At 40.2% G+C, this 9510-nt stretch overlaps 1 protein-coding gene across 2 annotated transcripts; it reads right to left on the reverse strand.

Annotated features, from left to right (window-relative positions):
* Positions 1 to 2086: 2086 nt before the first annotated feature.
* On the reverse strand, positions 2087 to 4501 carry LOC149576687 (U-box domain-containing protein 41-like). 2 transcript variants are annotated; one of them, XM_089819176.1, is made up of 2 exons: positions 3884 to 4501; positions 2087 to 3802 (listed from the first exon to the last, which is right to left on the reverse strand). In XM_089819176.1, exons 1-2 carry the CDS (start codon positions 4243 to 4245, stop codon positions 2458 to 2460), a joined length of 1707 nt encoding a protein of 568 aa, XP_089675302.1. In that variant the 5' UTR covers positions 4246 to 4501; the 3' UTR covers positions 2087 to 2457. The 2 variants fall into 2 exon arrangements, with proteins under 2 accessions (XP_089675302.1, XP_089675293.1); XM_089819167.1 differs by having other exon boundaries at positions 2087 to 3814; positions 3884 to 4379.
* Positions 4502 to 9510: the final 5009 nt, after the last annotated feature.

Consider the following 9510-nt stretch of genomic DNA (forward strand, 5'->3'; position numbering starts at 1 on the left):
AATAATACAAACAATCTGGAAGTATGAAAGCAGCTCCTGATAGCTCAAAACAGAGAAGTAAAAAATGTAGGGAATATCTATACAGATGATCGAACCAAGAAAAGATGACTTCAGTCCAGCAAGTGAAAATACTCTGAGAAACCTTAGCTGATCACACAGGTGAGAATGATCTCTCATGCAGCTACAAAACACTACTACCATAAACAAAAAACAGTTTAAGACTATACTAACCCAACTATCTCACCTCTATCAATCATAATATCTGCCTATCCGTTTACTTTCTTGTAAAATCAGGTCTATTTATAATTACATAGTTGGGTTACATCATAATGTATCTCAATTTATAGAAACGGATGCGGAGAGCATGCAGGTCTATAGGCATTTCTGTGCATATGCCCACAGAAATACCTAGCAAGCATTGAGGTCGGTCCAAAAGAAAAGTAGCTGTGAAGCATCGAATGATTACAGTAAGATGCAACTTCAGTTTTCCAATTTATGTACGAGAAGATGGTTTGTCAAAAACTTTGTTTAGAATGGCCATATGCTAAGAGACAACCATGTCATATAGAAAAAAATTCTCATCTTTATGATTCTGTCAGTTGAAAATAACAGAATATATGCTTTGAAATTCTTTTTTCCTGTTGTTTTAAACTGGTTCTCTATCAGATCAACACTTTTAGTCATTTAGATGTCCCAAAAGCAGAGGCTCGGATTGGATTATTATATTTGCACGGCAGAACTAAATTAAAATAGAACCAGGATCTCTGGAATAAGCTAGTTGGATATTATTTGATATTTCAATAATAAATAATCTAGTGTTCTGAAAGAACATGCATGAAGAATATTAATTTGGAAGCTCTCATTCTTTTCTGCACATCAAAGGTTTTGTAAACATACATACAAACAGACCTCCAAAATATCCAATGCACAATACCTCTGCTCTCTATAATTACTGTTTCCTGGTCCTGGGTGTACAGGAACAGGAGTCTTGGAAAGTTAGTCTGTGACTTGAACCGGTGCAAGCTTAAGTACACTTCCTAGAATTTACCACCAGTTGACAGCCCTCAGACCCTACCACGTTAACTTGATTCTTTACCGCATGATTGATCATTGAGGCCAAATAGCTTTATGCTTTTCTTTATTATCTAGAAACTGCTAAAAGTAAAATTAATTTAAATTAGTGCTTTCTTTCATAAATTAATTAGCATTTTTCCTGTGGTCATACCAGATAGCATAGTAATTTTCTGGAGCTCACCTTTTGTAGAATCTCAATTTAGAAGAATTTATGGATACTCACAGAATACCTACAAATACAGAGGAATTTGAATGAAGTACAATTTTCTTGCTGTACCAACAGCACTGAACACAACCAGGACACTCTGCTGCAGTTTATACGGCTTACTAAAATTAACTACTGCAATACATACAACTAAGAAACTGCTCAAGTAAGACGTACTGAGCTTCAAATCCTTTCTTGAACTCAAAATATGATGTGATATATTTCTTGGTACCAAGCATTCGGTGTTCATTGGACTGCAACCGATGAAGCTTTCTATCTGCATGCTCTAAAGTCCAGGTGACGTTCCACATATGGTATTAGTACTATGATTACATTGACCTTAAATAATAGGATGATAGCTTGGCATTCATAAGCAGAGATCTGTTCGCCAATCACCACAATTCATTATTATCATTTTAACTGGGATAACTTATCCCGTAGTTCTTGATTAGGCTTACTGGAATGCTGAAAAGTTACCATGTCTATCACAATTAAAGAAGGATTTGAAGAGTCTCATGACATTGCTTATAGATTGGCACATTTACATTATCCTCCTCGTTGCCAATATCTGTAACTAACAGTAGGTATTAATTCTCACGGCTCTCCTTCATCGTGTATGTTTATAATTTACACATTTCCGGTCATATAGGAGAACCTAACTGATTTAGCATAGTAAATATTATGTCATTAATGCAGCATTAGCCTTTTAAGGTCAGTACTGACAGAATTTTAGCCACATGGCAGTGTCCTCCTACACACACCACAGTTTTCTAACTTTCACCATGATATCAGATTTTATACAATATGTAATACAAAGGCAATATCCCATCAATTTTTAAATGATCGTGAGAATGATCAGGAAAATTCCATCATCCTATAAAGTGTACAAGAAATTTCTTTTCACCAACTAAAAAGCTCAATCTGTGATGGACAACATTAAATAATGTACATAGTGAAATGGCAAACATCAACCGCAAAAAGCTGCTGAATCTTTTCACTGGAACATGTGAAAAAATAGATATCTAGCATTAAAGTTACCGAACTTCGTGTGCAGCATGCTTGGAACAGAACTTCTTTTAAATATTAGAATTTCAATGTTTACACTCACCTGAGATATAGACGTGACACTATGACTGCTAATGTGAATACATGATGCAGTACTTCAAGCCAAAGAAACATCAGAATTCTGTGGAATTGGGTCCCGACCAAGCAGCCCGTCCCAATCTTCTTGCGCTATGCCGAGGCAATATAGAGTCTGGATATTCCTCCTCACTTGATGTGACTTCTTTCATCATACTTAGTAGAACAGAGGCTTTTTCTTTGGCTCTGGCATTACCATTCTCAGAGAGCCAAATAAGCGGTTCCATAACCCCTCCTTGAATTGCCAATGAAACAAAACGTATATTATTCTGAGAAATCAACAATAAGACTGCAACTGTTTGCTCTTGGATTTCCTGGCTAGGTCTACTCTTATTCTTTTGATGTTTGGCAAGAACACCCACTAGCTTAGCAATGCCACTGAGATCCATTAATGCCTTACGGCCTTCTGCAATTGCTGCAATATTACAAAGGATCATCAGAGCTTTACTACTGATCTTGGATGTTTCATCTTGAGCAAGACCAATTAATATTGGAACTGCACCCGCCTTCACCAGCTTGCTTTTATTGCCTTGAGGAAAGGACAAGTGGTACAGAGCCATTGCAGCATCCTGCTTTGCTTTATCCTCTCCAGCTCGTAGAATGTGAATCAATGGAGGAATGGCACCAAGAACACCAATAGCAATCTTGTTGTCATCATTTAAGGCAAGGCTGAAAATGCACCCAGCAGCATGCTCCTGTGCTTCGGGATGACCTGCTTTCAGAACATCAATCAGATATGGAATTGCCCCTGTTCTTACCATACCAACCTTGTTCTCTTTCTCTAATGAAAGATTGACCAATGCAGCAACAGCATTTATCTGAACTTGCGGGTATCGGGACGTACATAGGGGCAAAAGTGCGGAAAGCAACTTGGAGTGACAAAGAGCAATCCTGCTCTCGGAACTTGTCCTAGTCTGTTTTCTTAGATCAGCCACTGCCCCCTCTTGCTCCAAGGCATGAGATTGGCTTAGTGTCGCCACAAGGTCCGAAACAATATGAGGACATGGATACTGGAGATCATCCGCCTCATCTTTTCTCCGGGCTTGAGATGAATAACTAGAGGGCTTGGTGGCCAGAGGTGGAGGCAGGGATATGTTTCCAGAGGAAGATGAAGACAATTCTGTATCCGAACCCCTCATCCCCATCATTCCTACCTGAGTAGCAGAATGATAATGCCTCCCCAAATTAGGAATTGGATCTAAGTTCCGAAGATCGTCTGAAAAAGTTCTAGCCCCGTTTCTTTCAGAAAAATTTTCTAGATAATCACTGTTTATGCCTTGTAATGTTTCAGTCTTGTCTATTTCATTGGGTGTGGATGACTTCTCCAAAGAAATATTCCTCATGGTCTTTTGCAGCGTATCGGAATCCACTCCTCTCGTGGACCTGTAAAAATTGCTGTGACCAAGTGACCTAAATTGAGAAACTTCATTAAAATCACGAGTATTTTGAGGTTCAGAAGAGTACCCGTTTCCTGAATTGAGGTATTTGTCCTGATTTTTGAGCTTGAGGACCAAATTATTCGCTGCCTCTGGATCAGGCGAAGTGGGGTTGGGTAAACCGGCTGTTTGGCACCAGTGGATTATAGCAGTTCTGAGTGCCACGTTGGCGATGACGGTGGAATTGTGGAGGTCTACTCCTGTGACATGGCAATAGCGTTGGCCCAGCTTCATCCATGCCTCTATGCATCTTCTTTCGTAGCTCTGGCCAGAGCATACTATGACAGGATCTGCCATAGGTAACCTGGATATGGGGCAAATGAATTCCTTCGGCCATTCTGTGTTTCTAGAATGCTTGAACAAAGAAAACCGCCTTCTTTCAGAGCTCATTGGATTAAGCTGAAGAAGATGTTGCCGTTACTATTGAAATCAGAACTGCCCACTAATTATTGCTATTGATGTCAGAGTTGCCGCCCACTAACGTTCTCGCTGCTCTATTCTGGGAATTTTTCCATTATTCTGATGAAAAAAGAAATTGGTATTTGGGAACATTTTTCTTTTTCTTCTTGGAATAATGAGTGCGTACTTTATCTTATTCCTGGAGAAGACAGGCTGGTGGATTTGACTGCTTCAGATTAAACCTTACATTTCGCGTTCAGACTAACTAATTTCTCTGACTAGTCTTCCTTTTAATGTCAACGGGTGTGGCTAATTTAAATGGTACAGGCTAATCTCCAACGAAAAAACATATCGAGGACAAAATAAAGTACTTTTTTTTCTAAATTCAGTAGGAAGATCAAACACTGAAATTTTTTTTAAAAATCATAATATTTTTTATCTTTACAAAATTGGTCAACTCTACATTTTTGTGGGAGGATAGTTGCCTCCAATTTAAATGGCTATCCACATGACAGAATTGTTCTTTATTAATTATTTAAGAACTATAAAACAATGGCATTATAGTTTTAATTTAATAATTGAATCATAGTCATAATGTTTTTGAATTAAAAGCAGTCAAAACTAGGAGGCTGGCCCATAACAGACAAACTGGTCAACTACTAGCAGATTACCATTAAACAAAACTAACCCCTACCACTAAGTAAGACAAAAACAAGGTTCGGAGCCATAATTAATAAAAGTATCAACAGACTTAAACATATTCCCTATTTTAAAACTAAAAAAACTATAGTAAAAAATAAACAAAAGCTTAGCAGCCTTACAACCATTCAAGTCCGGCAACCAACAGATAAACAACATAAAAATAAAACAAAGGGAACCCTTAAGATTTATTGGCCTCCTTCCTCCCCAGGAGGATGTTTGCCCAGGCTTTCGTGAGGAAGTCAAATAACATCTTTGAGTCCTCCTTAGGTAGGTCTCCCTCTGTATCCTTGAGGAGATTCAGCATGGTGGCAGCCGCATGTGTCACTTTAATCGTGAACTTAGTGAGTAAGCGCATTCTCTCTTCCAGCGCCTCGATTCTCTCCCACACCTCACTACCAGCCTTCTACATCTCCCAGGGCAACCATTAGTTTGTGTCTTAGTAGCTTCCTGCACAATCAAGGGGTTAGTAACATCTTTCGAAAAAGCCTTGACAGGGGAGGAGATCGTTATGGGGGAGGGCACCTGGGAACTGATCCCTCGTTAAGTTCACAAACCCCAAATCAACAGTTGCCGAAACATGTGACACATCCTTATTCTTCTTTCTTCCTTCACCCAAAATCGATCGGGAGGAGTCTGAAATCTCCTCTTCCTCCTCCATTCCTCCCAACCCAAAATTTGTCATCTTTTCTTTCATCCTCCGTTTGGGGTGGCTCGAATCCTCTGAATATGTCTCCTCCTCCTACGATGTCCCCTCTTTCAATTTCCTCTTAGCATTAGATTTTGCTAACATCCCCGATCTCCACCTAACATCTTTCGAAAAAGCCTTGACAGGGGAGGAGATCGTTATGGGGGAGGGCACCTGGGAACTAATCCCTCATTAGGTCCACACACCCCAAATCAATAGTTGCCAAAACATGGGACACATTCTTATTCTCCTTTCTTCTTTCACCCGAAACCGACCGAGAGGAGTCTAAAATCTCATCTTCCTCCTCCATTCCTCCCACCCCAAAATTTGTCGCCTTTTCTTTCATCCTTCATTTGGGGCGGCCCAAATCCTCCAAATTTGTCTCCTCCTGCGATACCCCCACTTTCAATTTCCTCTTAGCATTAGATTTTACTAACCTCCCCGAACTCTGCCTATCCCCTCTCCCCTCCTCCTCCTACTCCTGAACCTCCCTCTCTTTCCCTTTATCTTGTCTCCCTCTTTTCCCCATGGGGGTGCTCTTCACAGGCAACCCACTAGGTGAAGGTTGTGGGGTAGGAGCACTGGGCCTTGTGATCCTAAGTGGGACACTTTGGAGTCAAGGGTTCGGATGGGCAAGGATGTCAACTTCCACAATCCTAGAGGGGACCAGGGCGAGGTGGAACTGATACAACCTGAATATTAAACCTTGGTGTAAAATGGTAAAATTAACTTCCTTTCTCATTTTTTCTTTCACATACATAACAAAATCCTCTAGCTCATGCAACAGAAAAAATGGAATAGAAATAAAATCCCAGTGGCAGAAATGATTAAGGAGAGGAAAGTGGTAGTAGCAACAGACTCCATACCTTCCTTCTAGGGTTAAGTACTTCATCAAAACCAAACAAACCTCTTTCCATGGTTCGGGAAGCTTCTTTCACATGAAACCACCTCTGTGTCGAATAGGTTCCTCTCCATCCACAAAGAAGCATTGCAGGCTCACATCATCGGCCACCCTAGTTACCTTCTGCCACTTCCTACCCTTCATGACCAAACCCATTGCCAAAGCAATCACTTCCTCAAAGATAAGGAATGAGATACCATTTATCATTACTCTACAGTCCTCCCGGGAGTTGACAAATTGCATGGAGCTATTTTCGTCGTGTCCATTAAGCACCTCCATAAACGAGACAAGTCCACCTTCCTTTAGCAAATACCACACCAAGGGCTTTCTCACATTTTCATCAACCATAGTCGGCTCAATGCGCATCAAGTCACCACCCATCTCTACAATTTTTCTCTCTCCTCTCTTCTTCTTCAGAACCCAGACACAGTTGCTAAAGAAGACTTCACACTTAGGCAGAAAAACCCAAAGGCAGATATAATAACCACATTTAATAGTAATAATGGGAGTGTCCATATTAGCAAGAGAAATCACATGTCGACAGCCACTATCTTTCTCCCAATCGTTTCCATCATTTCCAATGCACTTTAACCATTTAAAAATTAAAACTTTTCTCAGCCCGGTGTATGAGAACACACATAGGGAAATTATTTTAAAACCCTCTTTCTCAAACTTCAAATTCTTGGGCCATGAGAATTTATTATTCCCGTACCCAATCCATCACTCCTTGACATATGCACATCAAGGGCTTGTCCTCTACGCCAACTCAATAGCATAATACAAAAAACCCAGCTACACAACTCATCATTCTTCACTTCGTGACTCACTAACTCCCTTACCAACTTTAGCAATGCATTCAAATCCCTCCAACATCTTAGTCCCTCCACCTTTAAGCCTAACACTAACATATCATTCGCCGCACTATTTCCCTCCTTTAAAATGTGATTCAAATTAAACCTATTAAGAATAGATAAAAAGTACCTGATGTCTTCTATCACACGTTTGATGGCCCATCCCTCCCGTGTGTTTCCTTTAACAGTTTCTATGATGACTTTAAAATTGCCTTCAATTTTTACATCCTTCCCTCCCACACTTATGACCAATTTTAAACCCCAAAATAGAGCCATCACCTCTACAGTATTGTTTGACACTTTCCCTAACTAACCAAAATACGCAAGCAACATCCTAACCTCGCTATCCTTGACCATCCCTTGACCTGTCGAGCCCTCCTTTCTGGCTGCATCATCAAAATTAAGCTTAACCCAATTAGTAGGCAAAGGTTCCCATCAAGTTCTTTTCCTAGCTAGAAGATTCGAATTATCAATCTCCATTATCCCTTCCGTCAAATTCCAACTCTTGGCCACTCTGAGCTCCAGGATAGAAGGGGGGAATGTCGGTTTCCTCCACTTGCTGCAACTAATGTTCTCAACCATCAATTTATAGATTCTTTCCACCACAACTATCTCTTCTCTCTCCTCATTCCTGAACACCTTGTTGTTTCTCTCCTTCCAAATACCCCAACAAACATGGGGGGAATAACCTTCCACAAACTGATAAGGAGGGGGTGGGTAAAGGAGTGTTGCAAATTCACCATGAATTGCCCCATGTCTATATTAAACACCTAGTTCACCTCCAGTTTCTAAAGAAGTCTCTCCCAAATATTAGATGCATAATTGCAGTGCAAGAATAAGTGGGTAATGCTCTCTTCCTCCTTACACATGTGGCATCTATTTGGTAATTGAAACCCCTGCTTCATAAGGTTATCTATAGTGAGAATTTTCCCATGGATGGTGGTCCACCAGCAAATATTGATCTTTGGGATTAAATGGTTAAACCATACCTTCCCCCAGTCCTTAGGTTCGAAGGTTTTTCTTAACATTAGTTTATAAATAGATTTAACCGAGAACTCCCCCGTCGAGGTTACCTTCCATATGAACTCATCATTCTGATCCCTTCCTAGGATTTTGTACTCTTCCAGCATAGAATTCAGCTCATCTACTAGCTCCCTGCCAACCATTGCATTCTGATGCAGCTCTGCCTTTTTCCACTTCCTCCCCAGGCTAATAAAATCAGCTACCATTCCTCCCCCCTGATCCTGAATTTGATTCCAAAGAACCCCAAACTTTGTTTTGATTAATGGTTTATCCATAAGCCATGAGTCCTCCCATAAATTAATCTGATTACCATTCCCCACCAGCCACTTAACACCCTCCTTTAGAAGGGTTCTATTCTTCACAATATTTCCTCAAATCTTAGATCCCATAGGGAGATAATTTCTCCAAGTGCAATGTGAGAACTTCAAATTTCCAAGGTACTTAGCTTTCATAATGTTACACCAGCTAGATTCCTCCTCCATCAGATTTCACCCCATCTTGGTGAGAAGCACATTATTCAATTCAATTATCTTCCTTACTCCCAATCCTCCTCTACTCTTAGGTTTACAAATTGTTTCCTAGCTAACCAAACTTAGTCCAATCTTCTTGCTTCCTCCAGACCAAAGGAAGTTATGTTGTATTTTCTCAAATTTATTAGCCATACACTAAGTTTTTTGGAACAATGACAAGAAGTACATTGATAATCCTTGAAGGGAGGAAATCAGAAGTTGCAGCTTGTTCGCACTGCTCAAAGTTTTCCCTTTCCACCCAATCAGCTTTTTCTCCATCCTCTCTAGAATGCCATTCTAGAAGTTGTTACTTACATCTTTCACAATTGATGGGAGGCCCAAATAAGTATCAGGTAACTCAACAATATTGCATCCTAAGATATTAACAATCCTTCACTATAAATCGAGGGGGGTATCAAAGAAGAACACTATATTTTTACCAAAATTAATGTTTTGTCTCGTATTCACCGCATATATCTCCAGCACTGACTTCCAGGTTCTGGCTTCACCCACCGAGGACTCCCCACTTAGGAAGGTGTCATCCACAAACTGTTGTATCACTTTGAGAGGAAGCGTGGAAGCAGC

The sequence above is a fragment of the Cupressus sempervirens genome, chromosome 1, assembly GCF_028749045.1.
Source record: "Cupressus sempervirens isolate cs-2001-9-10 chromosome 1, ASM2874904v1, whole genome shotgun sequence".
Lineage (NCBI taxonomy): Eukaryota > Viridiplantae > Streptophyta > Pinopsida > Cupressales > Cupressaceae > Cupressus > Cupressus sempervirens.